This window comes from Marmota marmota, unplaced genomic scaffold (genome assembly GCF_001458135.2).
Source record: "Marmota marmota marmota unplaced genomic scaffold, marMar, whole genome shotgun sequence".
Classification (NCBI taxonomy): Eukaryota; Metazoa; Chordata; class Mammalia; order Rodentia; family Sciuridae; genus Marmota; species Marmota marmota.
This window is the reverse complement of record NW_026000101.1, coordinates 17841487-17862444: the sequence shown is the minus strand read 5'-3', so window position 1 is coordinate 17862444 and position 20958 is coordinate 17841487. Positions and strand designations below refer to the sequence as shown.

Genomic DNA, 20958 nt, shown 5'->3' with positions numbered 1-20958 from the left:
TAACAGAGGGAGAAAAATTCATGGTCTTGATTTCCAGGTGGGTCAAGGTATGCTGGCATCATGACAAATAGGCAGTTGCTTAGAGCTCTATCCAGGGTGAATAAGCAAAGTTCTCTCAGTGGGCAGAATTTCAGGCAGTATATTTAGTATACACTTTGTCTAGAAGAAGAGATGGCTTGAGGTCTGGAGCTATACTAACTCGTTTGTGGTATTTGTCTATAACAACTACCCTGCCTTTCCCTCTGCAAATGATTCCTTCACTAAATTCTTTTACAATAAACCTTTTTGAGTATGCATGTTTCCTATCAAGTCCCTAAATGGCACAGTGGTATCATGTAAATCTGGCAGAGAAGTTTCAATTCAATTTCTAAATTTTTTTTTTTTTTAATATTTATTTATTTATTTTTTTTTTTTAGTTATCGGCGGGCACAACATCTTTGTTTGTATGTGGTGCTGAGGATCGAACCCGGGCCGCACGCATGCCAGGCAAGCGCGCTACCGCTTGAGCCACATCCCCAGCCCATCAATTCAATTTCAACACCATCTATTTGGAGTGCCTGTTGAGAAAGATTCTGATAATCAGCAGAAAAGGGTGAAATAATGAAATAATAATAAATAACACATTTGAATCACATTCACCCCAAAAATATGCATTGAGGGTCAGACAGTGGGATATAGCAGTCAACAAAACAGATACACATATCTGCTCTTGCAGGATTTTTATTGTAATGGAGACAATTAATAAGCAAACAAGAAAACTCCATGGTATGTCAGATTGTAATAAGTGCTGTGGGGGAAAATGAAGAAGGCAAGAAGGGTAGGGAGTAAGGGGAGGGTGTTTTCTGAAATAAGGCAATCAGGGAAGCCTTGACTGATAACATGTGAGCAGAAAGCCCATCTGGAGAAGGCGGGCAGAAAGCCATACAGAGACCTGGGGAAGATGTAGAGAAAGCCACAGGTACAAAGGTCTTGAGGCAAGAGTGTGTTTGAGGAATAACCAGGAGGCCAAAAGGGGAGAATGGTAAGACAAACAGTCAGATAATAACAGGGCCACACAGTTCAGGGCTTTGTCAGCCTTTGCAGGGTTTATATTTTACAGAGATGGGAGCCACTGGAGAGTTTGAATAGAGGTGTGACATGCTCTGATTTATGTTTTAAAAGGCTCCCTCTAGCTGTTGAGTATAGGATAGACCAAAGTGGTACACAAATGGAAACAGGGAGGTGGGGCTGGACGTTATTGCAATAATCCAAGGGGCAGATGATGGATGGTGCTTGGAGTTACTGAGAGGTGTTTGGTTCTGGAAACAAGGTAGAGTAAATGGACTTTGCTGAGGGGAATGGAGTTTGCATAGGTGTATAAGAGAAAGAAGAGGCAAGAATATTGTAAGGTTTTTGGCTTGAACAACTCAATAGATGGAATTATAATTACCAATGTGGATGATTGCGGAGGAATGGGTTTGTGGAGAGATCAGGAGCGTGGTTTTGACTTGTTAAGTTGTAGCTGTATATTGGACAGCTTGTGTCAGGAGTTTGGGGTTTCTGGCAGAAGATACAAATTTGGGAGCATATGAATGGTATTTAAAGCTGCAAGACAATGAGGTCTCCAAGAGAATGAGTGTAGATAGAAAAGGCTCAAGTTCCAAGTTCCAAGCCTTGCCCAACATTTACATATCAGGGAGGTGAAGAGAAATCAGGTAAAGAGAGGGCAATCAGGGCGTTCTGAAGGTACTTACTATAAAAAGGGAGAGGCTCCATTAAGAGGTTCCATTTAAGATACCAGCCATCTGTTTAGACAGTCCACTGGGGTTAGGGCTAAGTGGTCAGGAAAGTAGGTTTGATACAGTTTCTACACAGAGCCTACAAGCTTCACCTAGTTCGCCCTCTCCCCAGCCATGTTGCCTTTGTGGGGCCCTGGTTCAGAGTGAACCCTGGGAAAGTCTTGCCCTTCCTCAGGGCAATTCACCCCTGCACAATTTAGCTAGCCTCATGCTTCTCAAAGTCTTTAGGTACCCTATTCTGAACAAATCCCTGCCCCAGGCGTCAGAGAACAGGAATGGAGAAAGCCTTAGCCTTTGGGGTAGGGAAGAGGGCCCAGGGCCTGGGAAGTCAATCAAGTTCTGTGGATGCAGGGGTGCAGGGGAGTGAATGGTTGTAGATAGAGGATCCAGACTAGATGCTTAGTGTTTGTTGAATGGATTGAATGTGAGCATCCTGAGCTATGTCCGTGGGATTGTGGGCGACTGGTGTGTGTGTGTGTGTGTGTGTGACATTTGTCTGTATGCCTAATGTGTCTCTGCTCACAGGCCTGCAGAGGGCGCCCCAAGCTTGGGAAGGGAGCTCTGGAGCGGGGCGCGGCTCTGGCAAAGAGACGCAAGGGTGCGGCTCTGGCCCCGCGGATTCCTCAGCTAGTCTGGGAGGAAACTTGGCGTTCAAAGCCCCTGAGCCTCAAAAAGCCTCTCGCTCTCCCAGCGCCCTGTCGGCTTTAGCCTCCCGGCGAAGGGTCGCCCCCGTGTCCTGGCGCACGCGCCGGGCATGTGGAGCGGGGGCATGTGGCCGTAGATGGTCCCCGCACCTCCAGGGACATGTGCCACCTTGTGCTGCCTTCCCTGGCGGCCACCCGGGTCTAGGACACGCCCCTTTGCCACATCCCCCGTCTTTCAGGTCCCTGAGCTAGGTGGTACTCTAAGAACCGGCCGAGACCTGTGGGCGGGCGAAGCCCCACGTCTGTCCGCGAATAGGAGGCGTTCATCTCCTCCGTCGCCACCCGAATGTCCCCAATTTACCCTGAGTCCGAGGAGTCAAATGTCCAAGACATGAAATAATTAATGTTTGGCTTAAAGGCTGAAGGAAGCTCACATCACCTCCGGCACTTCCTTCGCAGCATAAATAAACCGCACCCGGCTGATTCCTGAACCAGTTAATTACGGTTCAACTCCAAGCAAAGATTTCTTTATTCCCCAGAGATTTACTGAGCGCTTAACTGCCCGCTCGGTGCCGCGCGAAGGGCTTAAACCCGACGAGCAGAAAAGGATTTTGTCTTGCTCATAAATGGACGAAGAAAAACACAAGACCTCTGGCCTAGCGTGAGACACATTGGAGGCTTAAAAAAATAATAATTAAAAAAAACACAAATTTTGAAAAAGTCCCAGGAAGATGAAGGAAAAGGCAAATCCAGGGGGCAGCATCAATTGCTGCCCTCTGGTGGCCACGAGGGGCAAAGTCAGTTTGTTTCCAGCGGTGATGCATCTGGTGCAGCGGGTATTGAGAACACAAAACAGGTGCCAGACGCTCAGGTATTCAAAAGCAGTGTCCTGTTGTTACTCTCTTAATACTGGATTGGACTGCATTGTTATCACAATTCATTGCTCTAAAGCAAAAGTCTACAACAACACGTCATTAGAGTTTTAGTTTGCCACCAAAGAGAAACATATCTTAAGGACAACTAAAAGTTTTTAGCTAGCAATCTGTATAATATGGGAATGGTAGAGCAGACATCACACAATTAGAATTATTGCAAATATTGCTGTTAGAAAAAAAAAGACTTGGCAAGTTCAGCATTCATAAAAATGGCAATTAATCAGTCAAGACTGATGGCAAAGGATAGAAGCATTGATGATTTTTTAACAAAGCAGCATCATTTTATCCCCCAATACAAGAAGAAACAACAACAGGATGTGGGAAAGAAAGAGGCCATCTGACGCTGGAGAGGTGTTTCCAGATATATGATTAAAGCTGGGAAACAAGTTATTTTAGGCTTTCATATGTAGTTTCATGGAGATTTCATTTATTGTGAAAATTTTCAAGTTATTTTGAGCTTTTCAAGTGACAAGCCCCATCCTTCTGAAATTCACTAGGCCATACAGCAAGGTGGAAAATTCCAGGTATATTACATGTGTTGTTCTGATGGCCTCATGCTGCCTCATTAAAAAAATTTAAGGTGTTAATAAAAAAAAAAACAGACTGGGAATGTATCTTAGTAGTGGAGTGCTGGCATTTATGAGGCTCTGAGTTCAATCTCCAGTAACACACACACACACACTTATAGAAAAAACACCCCCCCCACACACACACACCTAACTGCTGGTGATCGTATTCCTCTAAAGGATTGGATTAATGACCAAAGAATGAAATTGTGGCTAGTCATGGTGTGGTCCAGGTATCATGGGCAGAGGGGGTTGTTAGGAAACCTGACTTGCAAAACTATGGAAACTACCTAGGTGTCCATCAACAGATGAATGGATAGAGGTAATGTGGTAGTATACACAATGGAGTTGTGTGTGAGTGTGTGCATGTGTGCGTGTGTGTGCATATATATATTAGAGAGAAAGAAAGAGAGAGAACATAAAAATAGAAGAATAAAAATGGAACTTGAGAGCATTGTGTTAAGCAAAATAAGCCAAACTAAAAAAATCAAGGGTCATATGTTTTCTCTCATATATGCAAGTTAGAGAGGAAAAAGGATTTTAAAAAGGGGGTGATATGGGCTGGGGTTGTGGCTCAGTGGTAGAGCACTTGCCTAGCATGTATGAGGCCCTGGGTTTGAGTCTCAGCACCACATATAAATAAAATAAAGGTCCATTTACAACTAATATATATATATAAAAGAGGGTGATAATGGTGGAAATCTTGTGAAACTAGAAGGGAGTCTCATAGAGTAGAGGAAGGGGTCCAGGGGGAGAAAGGAGGGAAGGCAAAGGGGAGATGCGGAAGAATAAAATTGACCAAATTACGTTGTGTTCTTATATGAATATGTAACAATGATTTCCACTATTATGTATAATTATAATGAACCAACTACTGTCATGTATAACTAATTAAAACAAATTTTAAGAAATAAAAAAAAATGGAGGCTGGGCATGGTGGTACATGCCTATAATCCCAGCAGCTCAGGAGGCTGAGGTAGGAGGACCATAAGTTCAGAGTCAGCCTCAGCAATTTAGCGAGGCCCTCAGCAATTTCGCAAGTCCCTGTCTCAAAATTTAAAAAGAAAGAAAGAAAGAAAGAAAAAAGGAAGCCTGGCTTCTTACCTGAAATTTGGTTTCAGATTTATATGACTGAGGTTGTGAAGATCTTTCTATAAGCTCAAATCAAAGAGGCCCTTAAAGAATTGACAAAGTGTTTTCATGTGTAGGGGATGATGATTTTGTAAATTTTGGATATAATTTATGTTTTCATTTTATATTTCTAGTAGAAATCATTGTTTTCCTGTTCACCATGGTCATACTAATATTTAGTAAAATATATATTTTTAGTGTATACAAGAACAAGACATTGGAAATCCTTCAAATTATAATTTTGTTTTGTACTTTGTCCCATCTTTACTGAAATATTTACTTGTGTAACCGGTAGTCTCTTGGAGAGTTGCCTTCCACTCGAGTCCTTGTGTGTTTATGCCTTTACATACAAACACACATCAAAAATATTTGCTGTGTTGTAGTTTTAGTAGGGGCTCAGGAAGAAATAAATATAAAGGCATGTATTTAATTTGTCATCTTTTCCCTAAACTCCCAATGTCTTTGAATTAAGTCGTATCGACTTTTTCCCTTGCAATTTTTTTTTTTTTTTTTTTTTTTTGGTATTAGGGATTGAACTCAGGGATGCTTTACCACTGAGCTACATTCCCAGCCCTGTTACACATATTTAAACATTAGGTCTTTTTTTTTTAAAGATTTTTTTTTTTTAGAGAGAGAGAGAGAGAGAATTTTTTAATATTTATTTTTTAGTTTTCGGTGGACACTTCATCTTTATTTTATTTTTATGTGGTGCTGAGGATCGAACCCAGCACCCCGTGCATGACAGGCAAGAGCGCTACTGCTTGAGCCACATCCCCAGCCCAACATTAGGTCTTTAATCCACTTCGTGTGATGAACCATTTGAAAAGCTCTGATAATGTCAACAAGGGAGATATTTTTAAAAAGGGAAGAGCAATTAAAACATTTAAGAAAAGCAAAAAAGCTGAGTGGAAAAGAAGTAAGCATAGTGTACTGCTCTGAACAATATTTACAATAGTCACAATAATGTAAACTATCATGATCTAAATGTACTAATCATGATAGTTGTATTTAGAGGATGGAGTGACAGGACAGAAGAGTTGGTAAAAGAGCCAAATATTCACTTTTTACAGTAGGAATTCAAGTGGTAATATTTAAAACAGATAAATCAAGAAACAGGGATCATTATTGGGCACAGTGGTGCACTCCTGTAATCCAAGCAGCTCAGGAGGCTGAGGCAGGAGGATGGCAAGTTCAAAGCCAGCCTCAGAAATTTAGCAAGGCCCTGAGTGACTTAGAAGAACCCTATCTCTAAATAAAATATAAAAAGGGCTGGGGATGTGGCTCATGGGTAAGTGCCCCTGAGTTCAATCCCTGGTGCGCGCACACACACACACACACACACAAAATAGGGATAAGCACTAGATATGGTAGCACATGCCTATAATTCCAGCTACTGGGGAGGCTGAGGCAGTAAGATGGCAAGTTCTAGGACAGCTTCAGCAACATAGTGAGACTCTGTCTCAAAATAAAATTAAAAAGTCTGGTAATGTAGCTCAGTGGTAGAGTGCTCATGTGTGAGGTCCTGGGTTCAATACCCACTAACCCCCCACCCCACCTCCCAAAAAGTATAAGCAAAGTATTTGTTGATAACGGCAGTAAGTCCTAGAAGAATAGCTCAAGAATTAAAAGTTGTAGGAAGTGGTGGTGTTCAGAATAAGATTCTGGTACTTTTTGATTTGTTTTTAAAACCATAAGTATGTTTTTTTTGAGTTATGTGTTTTACAGAAAGGAGAAAGGACAAAGATGAAGGCAGACAAGGAGAGTGACAATTTGTTCTCTGATGAAATCAATAACATATTGCACGCAGGGCTCGAGGATGAGTCCAGACAGGTCATCGAGGTGGGATAATTCAGTGAACTATAAGGTTTTGTTTGTTCTGCTTAAGTTTTTCCCCTCACTCCAGAGCAGATGAGGATTTTGGCTGGGCTGAGGGTAGAGGCATCCTATGTGAAAGGCCCTTCTGCCTTTTGTAAAAGTCTAAAGTAAACCAAAGAAGAGGTTGTGCCCTAGAAGGAATGGGGAGAGGGAGAGAGAATTCTTTACAGCTGGGGAGAGGATTGGTTTGTGGTTCCAGCCAGTGTAAACACTGGGCTCTAGTCCCTGGCTGTGATAGAGTAAGTGATGGGACTCTGAATAGAAGACTTTGGAGGGTTTGGAGGGCAGGCCGGGTTCAAGCCCAGAGGCTCTCAAATCTGAATCTCCACATTCAAATTTGGCACAGAGCTGAAGAAACATAATTGCTGAGACCACAGGGGTCAGAGCATTCACTGCTGATGTCCAGTGATGGGATGGGGCTGGAGGCGAAGTCGGTGGGTGGTCTCCCCTGGAACTTGGTGTTTTTATGAACTTGCTATAGCCTTTTGCAGATGGGATTCCCTAAGTGTGCCTAATGTCAAATTTTTTTTCACCAGCACTTCAGTGCAAGAGCTTGGAGTAGCAATTAAGTTCACTTAAAGAATATTTAAAAAATACAGGGCTGGGATTATAGCTCAGTTGGTCAAGAAGTGCCTGCCTTGCATGTGCAAGGCCCTAGGTTCAATTCCCAGCACTACAAAAATAAAAATAAAAATAAATAAAACAAAAATAAAAATACAATATTATTTCTTCCATATCTGAGTTTGAAGGCTAAGATCACACCTGATACACAAGGATGGGTAAAGAGGAGCCCCATCTTTACCAGCCCCAAGAAGAGTGAGGGCAGATACTGTAATGGCTTTGGGGTAAATGGTGAATGCTGTGGCATACTCAGGCTCCATGGAAAGAAAGGGGGCTGGGCAGCCACCCCTAGCTTCTTAGGTCCCGGCCTTTCTTGTCTTTTCCCCAGGATCTGTCCCCTTTCATTCTTACATTTCTAGGCCCCAATCAACCATCCTTCCTCTCCCTGACTAGAAATGAGTGGGGAATAGGAGGGTATCTGCTCTGAGGACCAAGAGGTAGGGGGCCCAGGTGGAGTCTTCTTAAAGACTCTGACAGATTTACTCTGATCCTGAGCTTCCAAAATGCCCAGCCTTAGTTTCAAGAAGTTAAAGGAGCTTTGGTATCCTGAGTCCTAACCAAAAGAGGAAGAGGAAAAACAGAGGGAAGGAGGCTCTCCCAACTGGGAAAAAGCTGAGGAAGACAAAGAGCTCAGATAGACGTAGAAAGAGATCACAGAAGTTCCATTCCACAGAGACAGGCCAGAGAGGGTGGGGAAACTTCACTGAACAGGGCAGAAAGGGGTCCTCTTGTGTCCTTGGGGTTCCTTCTATGGCTGGAATTATAAATAGGGTAGGTTTCAGTAGAACTTGTATTTACCTTTGCTATCAATGGGCCCAGGCCACAGTGTTGCTCTTGAGGACCTCTTGGGTACTTGGAGGTTCTCATTCAGTAGGCCCTAAGGAAAGGGGAAGCAGTCCTTGGTAGATCTGGGAAAAGATCCGTAAGTCACTGCTGGAGTAACAGAGTGCTGAACAGACTCAGGAAAGGAAATCCCTGCAGAGTCCCAGAGACCTGCAGAGCCTTGATTGTGTGTGTGTGTGTGTGTGTGTGTACATGTGCACATATGTTCCAGGAACACTGGCAGAATATTCATTGGCAGAAACTCACCAGAAACAGGGCCCATTAGCCTCCCTTCAACTGCCCAGAGGTGTGGGCACCTGGGGTGAGTGGGAACATAGAATTGAGTAGATGACCCCACCCTGTAGTGACGCATACACACAGGAACAGGGATTTGGGTGGGCGGCTGCAACAGCTTTTTATTTGGTTAAGCATAAATCACATTTAAAAGGAACAGGTGGGATGTAATGGGGAGCAGGGTCAGGTCTTGGATCCTGGGTGACCTCCCAGAGGGGACAGTCCTGCTGTCTCCTTCCTCTGTCTCTCTGGGCCTGGCCCAGCATGGGCAACTCAGCCATGCAAGGTAGGGATGGGAATACAGATGGGTTGGCTGAAGCAGCAGAAGGGGGTGTGACAAGGGCTGCATGGGGTGGTTGCTCTGGGGCTCCTGAGTCCTTCCTCTCTTATAGTCCCCTTCTTGCCCCTTGGGTTGGGGCTTCAAGCCCTGATGAGGCTGGTGGGGGCCTCCTGGGCTCCAGGCTGGTCACTGAGCTAAGGCCCTTTGGGGGTCTGTGGCTCTTCAGTCCTGGGGGGCAGAAGAAGCTTGTGAGGGGCTGACCGAGGCTCCCCTTCACCTCCCCCCTCGTCCCTTCTGCTTTCTCACCTCTTGCAGCCTTTGGAACCCTTTCTCTTCTTTCCAGGCTTCTGGGTCTCCCTGTCCTTCCTACAGCCCTGGCCTTCTTTCCGGGGGGCTGGTGGCTTGTCTAGACGCTTCATCAGCTGCTGCACCCAGGCCTCCTTGGGGTCTCCACAGAGCTCTGGCTGGGAGCGCTTCTGGGGCAAGAACCTTGGGGTTGGAGGTTAGTAAGCCTTCTTAGCTTTGCCCACCATACCGCCCGGCTCAACCATCAGCCTGTAGCCACCCCCTTGTGCCACTCACAGGATAGCTGGGATGGGGCAGCCTAAGCTTGCTTCCTGCTTCCGGTAGCCGCGAACAACCTTGTAGGGAATCTTCCTTTGGCTGTACTTTAGGCAGCAGTCCTGAGCCCCTCCATCACTGCCTGCAGAATGGGGTTCACAGGGACACAGGGGCTGCTTAAAAGCTATTACCTACATGTCTCCAGCCCCTTTCCCCCAGCTAAGACTCCTCCCTCCTTGGTACCTTGGGTCCAGGGGACGCAGAGGGCCAGGACCAGGATAAGGAGGCTCAGAGCCAGTGTCTGAGCCATGGCTATGGCTGAGTATGAATATGAGGCGAGAGCTGTAGGCAAGATGGGCAGCTGAAAGTTGGGGGGTCTCTGTGAGGGCTGGGACTGGCCTTCTGCCTATTTATGCAGTCTGACACTTTCACTTCCCTCATCACCCCTCCTTTTCCTTCCTGAAAGCTGGCTGAGCCCTCTCCTGGCGCTCAGCCTCACTAGTATGCCTGGATTAAAACCACACAGCCAAACAGTTCCCAAGCTGCCTGACTCGACCTTCATAATATCGGTCGAATCCATGAGGGCCTCCTCTTATTTTCAGACACTGCTTGGTGCAAGCCTTGCCACCGATCCCCTGGGCACTTTGGTGGCTTCCTCACAGCTCTCTCCCGTGCTCTAGACTCCACACTCTCTCTCCTTCAAGCAAATCTGATAATAGGCCTTTATCAGACACATGACTTTGCAAACATAATCTCCCATTCTATGGGTTGTCCTTTCATTTTGTTGTTAGTGTCCTTTGAATCAGGAAAATTAAAAATTTCAATGAAGTTTAATGTACCCCCACCCACCCCCAATCCACCCCAGCCATTACCTGTGCTTTTGATGTTGTGTTTAAAAAAATCATCACCAAATCAAGGCTCACGGTGATTTTCCCTGTTTTATTCTAAAGATTTTAGAGTTTCAGTTCTTACATTTAGATCTTTTATCCATACTGAATGAATTTTTTTTGTGTATAGTATAAGGTAAGAATCAAATTTCATTGTGCATGGGTATATGCATGTGTTTGTGTGTACTAGGGATTGAATCCAGGGCTAGGCAAACATTACCACTGAGCTACATCCCCAGCATCTCCTCCCCTTTTGAAAATTGTTTTAAAATATTTTTAAATATTTCTTTCTTTCTTTCTTTTTCTTTCTTTCTTGTGCTGAGGATCAAACCCACGGCCTCACACCTGTGAGGCAAGCACTCTACCACGGAGCTACAGCCCCAGTCCCCCTTTTAAAATTTTATTTTGAGACAGGGTCTCTCCTAGTTCCTAAGTTGCTGATGCTGGCCTCAAACTTGCAATCCTCCTATTTTAACCTCCCTATTATATGGGATTAGAGGTGTGTACCCTCACTCCTGGCTTAGGATTCAACTTCTTTAACATGTGGATATCCAGTTTTCCAGCACCTTTTGTTGAAAAAGACTGTCCTTTCCCAATTAAGTGGTTTTGGTACCCTTGTTGAAAATAACTGACCATATGTGTGAGGGTTTATTCATTGCATCTGTCTATATATCTATCCTTATGTTACTGCCATTACTATTTTAATTATTGTAGCTTTGTAGGAAGTTTTGAAACCAGGAAATGTTAATTCAAAAACATTGTTCTTTTTAAAGATTTGGCTTTCTAAATAAATGAAAAGATACCCCTATTCATGGCTTAGAAGATTTAATATTACTAAAATGATAATACTCTCCAGAGTGATTCACATATTCAATGCATTCTCTATCAAAAAGTAAAATCCATCCTAAAATTTATATGGAATTTCAAGGAAATGTGTATACACACACACACATACACATTTGTATATATGTAAGTACATATATATAAGTACATATACATTTATATTTATATATATATATATATATATGTATGTGTGTGTATATATATATATCTATATCTATACCTATATCTATATCTATCTATCTATCTATATATATATATATATATATATATATATATATATATTCTTTTTCTTTTTCTCTTTAGTACTGGGGATTGAACCTAGAGGTGCTTTACCACACATCCCCAGCCCTTTTATTTTTTATTTTGAGACAGGGTCTCACTAAGTTGCTTAGGGTTTCACTAAGTTGCTGAGGCTGGCTTTGAACTTGTGATCCTCCTGCCTCAGCCTCCTGAGTTGCTGGGATTACTGTGCTTCACTGTACCTGGATTTCCCCACTGAGTATGACATTAGCTATGGGTTTTTCAATTATTGCCTTCATCATGTTGAAAACGTTCCCCTCTATTTCTAGTATATTGAATATCTATTTTTTAAATCATGAAAGGGTATTGGATTTTGTCAAATGTATTTTCTGCATTAAATGAGAGGATCAAATATCACATTAATAGATCCTTTGATCTATTAATGTGATATATTAAATTGGCTGATTCTTGTATGTTAAACTACACTTGTATTTTGGGAATAGATGTCCCCTGCTCATGGTATATAATTGTTTTAATATGTTACTGAATTTGCTTTTCTAATATTCTATTGGGGTTTTTGTGTTTATATTTGCAAGGGATATTGGTCTGTAGTTTTACTTGTGGTGTCTTTGTATATCTTTGTCTAGATAATGTTGACCTCATAGAATGGGTTAGGAAATGTTAGCTCTTTTTCAACTTTTTTAGAAGAGTTTGAGAAAGACTAGTTAATTATTTAATTAATTAAATTGATTGATTGATTGATTAATTAATTCTTGACATTTTTGGTAGATTTCATGAGTGAAAGCATTGTTCCTGAGTTTTTTCTTTATCAGGATTCTTTTTATTACCGATTTAATCTTCTTACTGGTTATAGATCTGTTCAGATGTTTTCTTGAGTTTTGTGTGTTTTGGGTATTTATTCATTTCATCTAGGGTCTCCAAATTGTTGGAATACAGTTGTTCATACTATTCTCTTATAATCCTTTTTTTTTTTTTTTTTTAAAGAGAGAGTGAGAATTTTAATATTTATTTTTTAGTTATTGGCGGACACAACATCTTTGTTTGTATGTGGTGCTGAGGATCGAACCCGGGCCGCACGCATGCCAGGCGAGCGCGCTACCGCTTGAGCCACATNCAAGGCCCTGGGTTTAATCCCTAGCACCCCCCCCCCCCCCCCCCCGCTTTTAAAAATTTGTTTTTGAGACAGGGTTTCAATAAGTTGCTTAGGCCATCACTAAATTGCTAAGGCTGGCCTTGAATTTTCGACACCCCCTGCCCCAGTCTCCCAAGCTGCTAGGATTACAGGTGTGTGCCACCGTGCATGGCCTCTTATTAATCTTTTATCAGGTTGTTTTATCCACTATTAAAAATGGGTTCTACAGCTATTATTGAAGAACTGCTAATTTCTCCTTTCAGTTCTGTCAACTTTTGCTTGCAGTGTTGTGGAGCTCTGTGATTAGGCATTTATAACTGTTGTATCTTCTTGCTGTATTAGACTTTTTAAAAAATATATGGTGTCTATCTTTGTCTCTTGTAAAATTTTTGAACTAAAAATCTATTTTGTCTGTCAATTATATAGCCACCTCAGCTCTCTTTTGGACACTATTTGCATCCTTTTATTTTCACGTTGTGTCTCTTTCTCTCTCTCTCTTTGTTCTGGGGATTGAACCCAGACACATTTTACCACTGAGCTAATCCCTAGCCTCTTTTATTTTTGAGATAGGACTTCACTAAATTGCTGAGGCTGGATTTGAACTTATGGTCCTCCTTCCTCAACCTCCTGAGTCGCCGGGATTACAGGTGTGTGTCATTGCTCAAGGTGTCTTTGTGTCTTTATATCTAAAGTGAGTCTCTCGTAAGTAGAATACAGCTGAATCACATTTTGCCAATATATGCCTTTTAATTGGAGGATTTAATTACTTATAAGGAAGACTTTATTTCTGTCATTTAGATATTGTTTTCTGCACATCTGATATGCTTTTTGTTCCTTAATTCCTCTATTACTGCCTTTTTTGGTATTTAGTTCATCTTTTTGTAGCATACCATTGTGATTATCTTCTGCATTCCTTTTCTGTATGTTTTGTAGTTATTTTCTTAGTGGTTGCCTTGGTTATTACAATTAACATCTTAAACCTAAAAAAATCTAGATTAGTTTGAATAATACCAACTTAGTTTCAATTGTATATAAGCACTCTACTCTTATTCATCTTCGTCCATTCTCCTTTATATTGTTATTGTGATAGATTACATTTTTATATATTGTTTGCCCACTAACATAGATTTATAATTATTGTTTTATGCATTTTCCTTTTAAAATTATGTAGGAAAAAAAGAATCACAAACCAAAATTGCAATAACACTAACTTTATATTTCGTTATGTAGTTGCTTTTACCAGGGATCTTTTTTTTTTTTTTTGTAAGCCTGTGAATTACTATTTTAGTATCCCTTTTGTTTCACCATGAAGGATTCCCTTTAGCATTTCTTTTGCTTTTTTTTTTTTGGCGGGGGGGGGGGAACACCAGGCATTGAACTCAGGGGCACTCAACCACTGTGTCACATCCCAGCCCTATTTTATATTTTATTTAGAGACAGGGTCTCACTGAGTTGCTTAGCGCCTTGCTTTTGCTGAGGCTGGCTTTGAACTCTAGATCCTCCTGCCTCAGGCTCCCGAGCTGCTGGGATTACAGGTGTGCACCACCGTGCCTGGCTCCCTTTAGCATTTCTTATAGTCAAGTCTACTTGCAACAAACTCCCTCATTTTGCTTATTTTTTCTTAATTCTTTAATTATTTTTAGTTGTGGATGGACACAATACCTTTGTTTTATTTATTTTTATGTGGTGCTGAGGATCAAACCCAGTACTTCACACATGCTAGGCAAATGCTCTACCACTGAGCTATAACCCAAGCCCCTTTCCTTAATTTTTGAAAGATAGTTTTGATGGAAATAGAATGCTTATTTAATAATTTTTTTTTCTTTTAGGACTTTGTATACCATTCCATTGTCTTCTGGCCTCCATGATTTCTGAAAATCTGCTGTTAATCCTACTGAAAAATGAGCTGGGGACTTAACTCAGTGGAAGAGCACTTGCTTAGCCAGTGGGAAATCCCTGGGTTCAATCCCCAGCACTGAAAACAAAATTATTGACAATCCCTTGTACATAATGAGTCACTTCTCTCTTGCTTTTGAAATTCTTTTTTTGGCTTTGAGTTTTGACTCTAGTATGTCTTTGTGTGGATCTCATTGAGATCCTGCTTATCCTGTTTAGAGTTTGTGAGCTTCATGGAAATGTATATTTGTTGTTGATTTTTTTCATTAGATTTGGGATGTTTTCAGACATTATTTCTTCAAAAACTTTTCCCATCCTGTTTTTCCTTTTTTCATCTAGGCCTCCTATGATGATGAGATATATATATATATATATATATATATATATATATATATATATATATTTATTTTTTTTTTTTTTTCCATCTTTTAAAATTCCATTTCTCAGGCTTGATCATTTCGGTTGTCTTATCTTCAGGTATGCTGATCCTTTCTTTTGCCTGCTCAAACCTGTTGTTGAATGCTCCTAGTGATCTTTTTCACTTCAGTGAAATTTATTTTCAACTCCAAAATTTCTATTTGGGTTCTTTTTCATAATTTGGAGCTGTATTTTCAACTCTAAAATTTCTATTTGGGTTCTTTTTCATAATTTTAATCTATTTATTGATTAGTCTAAGTTTTTTTTTCACATCCTGTTTTCCATATTTTCTTTAGTTATTTGCTTAAGGTTTCCTTCAGCTATTTGAGTTTATTTAAGACAGTTAAAGTTTTCATTTACTATTCCCAGTGTTTGAGCTTCCTTGGGGATGGTTTCTGGCAAATTATTTTTACCTGTGAATGGGCCATACTTCCTTGTTTCTTTGTAATGTTTTGGTGAGAACTGGACAATATGAATATTATAATGTAGGACAATCTTTGGAAATATAATTTTACCATTCCTTAGATGTTGCTGATATTTGCCAGTTGAGAACTATGCCATCCATTTGTGACTTTTCATGACTTATTTTGCAAAATGTGCATTCTTTTTTGGGGGGGCATGGAATACTGGGGACTGAACTCAGGGGCACTCCACCACTGAGCCACATCCCCAGTCCTATTTTGTATTTTATTTAGTGACTGGGTCTCACTGAGTTGCTTAGCACCTTGCTTTTGCTGAGGCTGGCTTTGAACTCGCGATCTTCCAGTCTCAGCTTCCCAAGCCACTGGGATTACAGGCATGTGCCACTGTGCCTGGCCAAAATGTGCATTATTTGGTGTGAGGGGTCACTGAAGTTTCTGTTTTGAATTTCTGATCAGTTAGTGACCTAAGAAGGGTTTCTCACCATCCCCTTGCAACACATATAAAAACATTTCTGTAGTTTTAAATCTTCTGATATATGTTGTTGGGGAAATTACTACACCTCAAAAGGCTGAAAACAAGGCAGAACTGTCTCTTTGGGAACTACCATATTGACTAAAATATATTGCCTCAAATTGGGGTAGGGATGAGGTTCCCATTGCCCTCTCTGCCTCTAGCCAGCCATTCTAGGAGTGTGGGATGCTATCCCCACAGTGTCGTCTGGGAGGAAGTTCATGCATTATTCTCTCTTATTAAAGACCACCAGCTTCTTCCTTTATCAAGTACCCCTGCTGCTATTACAAATGCCCAATCAGGTTCCAGAATTCTGAGATGGTTGATGTCAATCACTCTTTCCACTTCTGAAGTTGCTTTCCTGGAGGGACAAATTCTTGGAGCTTCTTACTCTGCTGTTTTATATCATGTCACTCCTGTAGTTTAGTGTTATTTTTTGGCACTCTGCCACTGAGCCACATCCCCAGACCTAATTTTTTTTGTATTTTATTTAGAGACAGGGTCTCACTGAGTTACTTAGTGCCTTGCTTTTGCTGAGGCTGGCTATGAACTCTTGATCCTCCTGCCTTAGCCTCACAAGCCTCGGCCACCATGCCGAGCTCCTGCAGTTTAGTTTTCAACATTTAAAATCTTTTATCCACTTGGAATTTATCTGGGTGTACACTATGTGAGAAATATTGGGTCATAATTTAGAATCTATGTTTAAAAATGAATCAAGACCTCAGAGTTGTGACCCCCAAGTCAGAACTGGAAAGCCCATCTGGTGTCCAGAGCACTAAACCTATCAGCAGGTTCCTCATCACCAGTCTTTTTTTTTTCTTCATTCCCAGTCTTATCAAAAACAGTTTTATGAAAGGATGGCTTATGAAGGGGCAGGGAAACCATACGGTGTTGGAGAGGGGATGAGGACTAGGACAGATGCAGTTAGGACAGAGGTTGGTCAGGGACATAGTAGTGACAAAAATATTGGACCCACAGTAGGGGTATTGCTTTGGGGGAGGATGGGATGTGGAGAGGTTGGAGATGGGGATACTTTTGGAATGGATGTGAAGGGGGCATGGTTTACCTTAGGTTCACAGGCGAGAGGGGATGAGATTTGAATGACTTAAATGATAAATAATTGAGCCCATGAATCTTAGGTTTTGTAACAGAAGTGCCCTTGCTGGAAAGAGGCTGGCATTCCTGGAACATGACTGGGCGTTAACAAGGAGATAAGGTTTCCTGGATCTTTTACCTGGTCTGAAGGCAGATCCTGACACCATCAAGTTTTAAATTCCCATCTCCTCATTCCCACCCACCCCCAACTGCCTTTGTGGAAATAATTTAGGTAGTAGTGAGTGGCCTATGTGTGAAGTTTTCTAAAAAGTCAGGATAGCATGGGCCTAGATGAGGGTGGGAGACAAATAGATGATAACAGAATCATATTGGTGCTTCCTAATTTGGCTGCAGTTCACAATCACCTGGGGAGCTAGTTAAAAATACAGAATCAGAGTCAGTACCCTAGACCATCTTAAATAGAATCTAAAAACGGAGCCAAAGAATCTGTAAGTTGTCCAAGCATTTGGTGAGGGTGGGGCTGAGAAAGCTACCTGGGCCAATTCTGCTCCCAGCCCACACTCCAGATGGGCACAGAGCTGGTAGGAGGGAACAGAGTTGGTTTGGGGAAAAGGAAGCTAGAGAGATGTCTCCCCTACCTCTCTTGAGGAAGGAGACTTTCTAACCTGGCTGAGTATGTAGAAAAAGTGGAGTGAAGGAAAGAAAGAAGGGGATTGTGCTGTATCCTTTCCTGAAACCCCAGGATCTCTGTCTGTCTCTCTTACCCAAGAAACTCGTTGTCCTCTTGTCTTTATTTATGCCATTATGGGGGGGCTTCATATTTGTGTCAGATGTATCCACAGCTCCATCAGGTCCCATTACTCACCCATCTTTCCTAAATTCAGAGGAAGATCTTCCTAGGATAGACCCAAAGCCTCCACCTCTGAACCTGAGCCTGCCGAGGTAGAGCAGCCTCAGAGAGACATTGATTCTGGAGATATTGGGTCCTCCCTTCTTGCTCCTGAGGCTTAGAACCTAAATTAAGATCCCTAAGAGAAAGGAGGCAAACAGCAGGGACTTTGCTGGAGGTGGAAACCTGGCTGGACAGAAAGCCAGGGCAGAAAATAGCTGCCTTGAGAGCAAGGAGATGGCAAGTCTCTGTCCCTCCCTGGTCTGTGGAAGACCTGGGGGCATGAGAGGCAGGAAGTGAGTCCAGGTATAGATACAGTGCCCAGGAGGAGGACTGAGGTGATAAGAGGAGTTGTGAGCCTTCTCTGGGACCCCAAGGCTTTGGGGGACCCAGAGTGCTCTCTAGGATCCTTGGCTACTCACCCAGTCATTCCTCTGCCCGCAGCTGCTGGCCTAGCTTGTCCCACCCTACAGTAAGTACCACATGAACCTTATCCTGGGTGTGGCAGTTTGGAGTCTATAGCCCAGAACCCAGGCTTCTTTTTCTCTTCAGGCAGGGCTGTATGTAGGTATAGGGGAAGGTACACAAAGACTTGGATGGCTGCACGTGGGAAATGTGAATGTCCACCAAGAGTTCCAGTCCTGAGGGTGAAGGTTTTGGCTTGATGAGCTCCTAAGCAAACCCAGATACTATTTGATGACTGGTCCCTGGTGATGTTAGTCACCTTTTCACTGCTGGGGCAAAATAACCTGAGCAAAACGACTTAAGGGGAGGAAAGATGTATTTTGGCTCATGGTTTCAGAGGTTTCAGTCTATGATCGGCAGGCTTCATTGCTTTAGCATGAGGTGAGAAAAAATATCAAGGTGGAAGGCTGTGATAGAGGAAAACTGCTCTCCTAATGGCAGCTAGGAAGCAAGAGAGAAAGAGGGAGAGCAAAGCAGGGATGGAGAGAGAGATATTGAGGGTTGATAGGGACAAAGTGTAGTTCCCAAGGGCACACCCACAGGACCCACGCCTTCAACTAGATCCTATCTCCTACAGTTTCTACCACCTCTCAATCATGCTGTCAAATTATTAATCCACTGGTGAGGCTAGAGCTCATGATCCAATCACTCCCCAAAGTGTCATCTCTGAACATTGCTGCATTGGGGACTAAGACTTCAATACATGAGTCTTGCGGAGATATTCCAGATCCAACCCCAAATCCTGGGGGTGAAGGAAAGGGGAGGCACGTGGGGATGATGTCAGCTCTACCCTGATAGTGAGTGTGGACTGATATGCCTTATTACCAGATTGAGACCCTGGAAGTAGGGAGAGGAACTGTGTTTATATGAGCCTCCCTCAGCCTCAGTATCAGCAGGCCCTCTACCTGTTTAGGACAGGCACCTGGGCCACTTCTTTGGTAGACAGCTTAGGTGTGAATGTTGCAAGAGTCTGGAAATTCCCACACTGGGGAGGGCCACATTCCCCTCAGCCCCAGGCCAGCCTGCTCCCGCCTGCTGGGGGCTTCCAGGGCAGCAGATGCTCCCAGCTTGGCAAGCAAGGAGGCCTATGGCCGGAATTTCAGCTAAGAGACTTGGCGAATCTTGGAACATGATTTGGGGTGGGCAGGGCCCCATGAGCCTGTGTATCCAACAAGGGTCAAAGGGTCTGGGTGCTTTGGTGCTCTTGGGTTCCCAGCAGAGCACTGAGCCCTCCAGGAACAAGATGCCCCATGGACTGGGTTGTTGGTCCTGAAAGAACCACCAAGACCCTGAGGTTACAAATGACACAACCCTTACTATGGGTGTGACATTGATGTGCCCAGAGTGTAGACATACATTACCCAATGTGTTACCACCCAGGCTTAGGGCTAGAGTTAGGCTTGTGCTTAGAACAGCACTGATGTTGTGGTTGCAGACTGGAGTTGGACAGTGGTGAGCACAGAGCTGGGAGCCTGGTGATGTGGAAGTGGGATTCAGGATTGGGTTTGTGATTCTGGTTGGTAAGAGCTAGTGTGTCTTGGATTAAGATTGTATTAGAGTTGGAGTAGGGCACTGCTTGCATTTAGGATTGGGATTAAGATTGGCCAGGAGTTCAGTTTTGTGATGGAGAGCAGTCTTAAGCTTCTAAGAGAGACTGGAAAGGGACTTAGGCGAACTAGTGTCCCCACAGTTATCCAGCTAGGGCAGATAAGTGCCCTGATCCTGGGGAAAGGGAACACTACAGTTTTCTACATCAAACTCATTTGGCCATGTAAACATGTTCACCTAACACCCAGTAGTATTACCTTTCTAATGTGGGTTGTATTAATGGTCTCTCTTGAAGTTGTCTCTGGGAATGGGGTTGGAGTTGATTTAGAGGTAGGGGCATAGGGTGGGATTGTGATTCACATTAATTAAAGTGTGGGGGAGAGATATACAGTTGGTCATGCCCTGTGTCAGGAGTGTCTTCCTGGGTACCCAGGACCTGGTACTTGAGGGTTCCCTGAGGGTAACTAGACTGAATGTGTCTGGTTTGTTGTTCCCTCGTGCCTGCCATGTCAAATCTGGGCAGGACCCTGCAGGCATGGATCCAGCATTACATTGGGGACCCTCTGTAGGTGAAGGATGGGCTGCTGAAGAGGGCAAGGGGCACACTTCCTGAGGGAGACAGTTCTTTAAGAGCACACAGCCCAGCTATTGAGCCCAGTGGTATGCATGTGAATCAAAGGACAAGAAATAGGACAGAAATAGAAACCAGAGGTCAGAGGAGGGAGGGACAGGTCTGCTCAGCAGTGGCCTTGAAGCTTAGGGAGGAGTCTGAAGAATGGGTTTGGATTGCACTTGTCTGTGGGTTTGTGCGAGGGACTGTGTCAGTTATGTGTACAAACGTGTTTTTGAGTCTGTGTGAGTTTTGGGGCGTATGTCTACTGGGGCATGTCTGACTCAGGGTGTTCATGGGTTAATGTAGGTATGTTTCCTACACATGTTTGTGTGTGCTCTGAAAATTTTTCTGAGTGGCCAGGGTGACCTTGCGTCTTTTCTCGTATGTACCTGTGTGGCTGAGTGTCTGTCTTTGTCTCCTCCGTCTCTGTGTGTGTATGATCTCCTCTGTCTTCTCACTTCTCTGTCTGCCCCTCTCCAGCCCCCCCTTTGCCTGACACACCCCAGCTGCC

At 43.1% G+C, this 20958-nt stretch overlaps 1 protein-coding gene across 1 annotated transcript; it reads right to left on the bottom strand.

The window, feature by feature from the left end:
• Positions 1-8762: 8762 nt before the first annotated feature.
• Ccl21 (C-C motif chemokine ligand 21) lies at positions 8763-9912 on the bottom strand. The gene is made up of 4 exons (XM_015492511.2): positions 9751-9912; positions 9529-9649; positions 9253-9435; positions 8763-9174 (listed from the first exon to the last, which is right to left on the bottom strand). Exons 1-4 carry the CDS (start codon positions 9815-9817, stop codon positions 9141-9143), a joined length of 405 nt encoding a protein of 134 aa, XP_015347997.1. The 5' UTR covers positions 9818-9912; the 3' UTR covers positions 8763-9140.
• Between the last annotated feature and the right edge of the window lie 11046 nt (positions 9913-20958).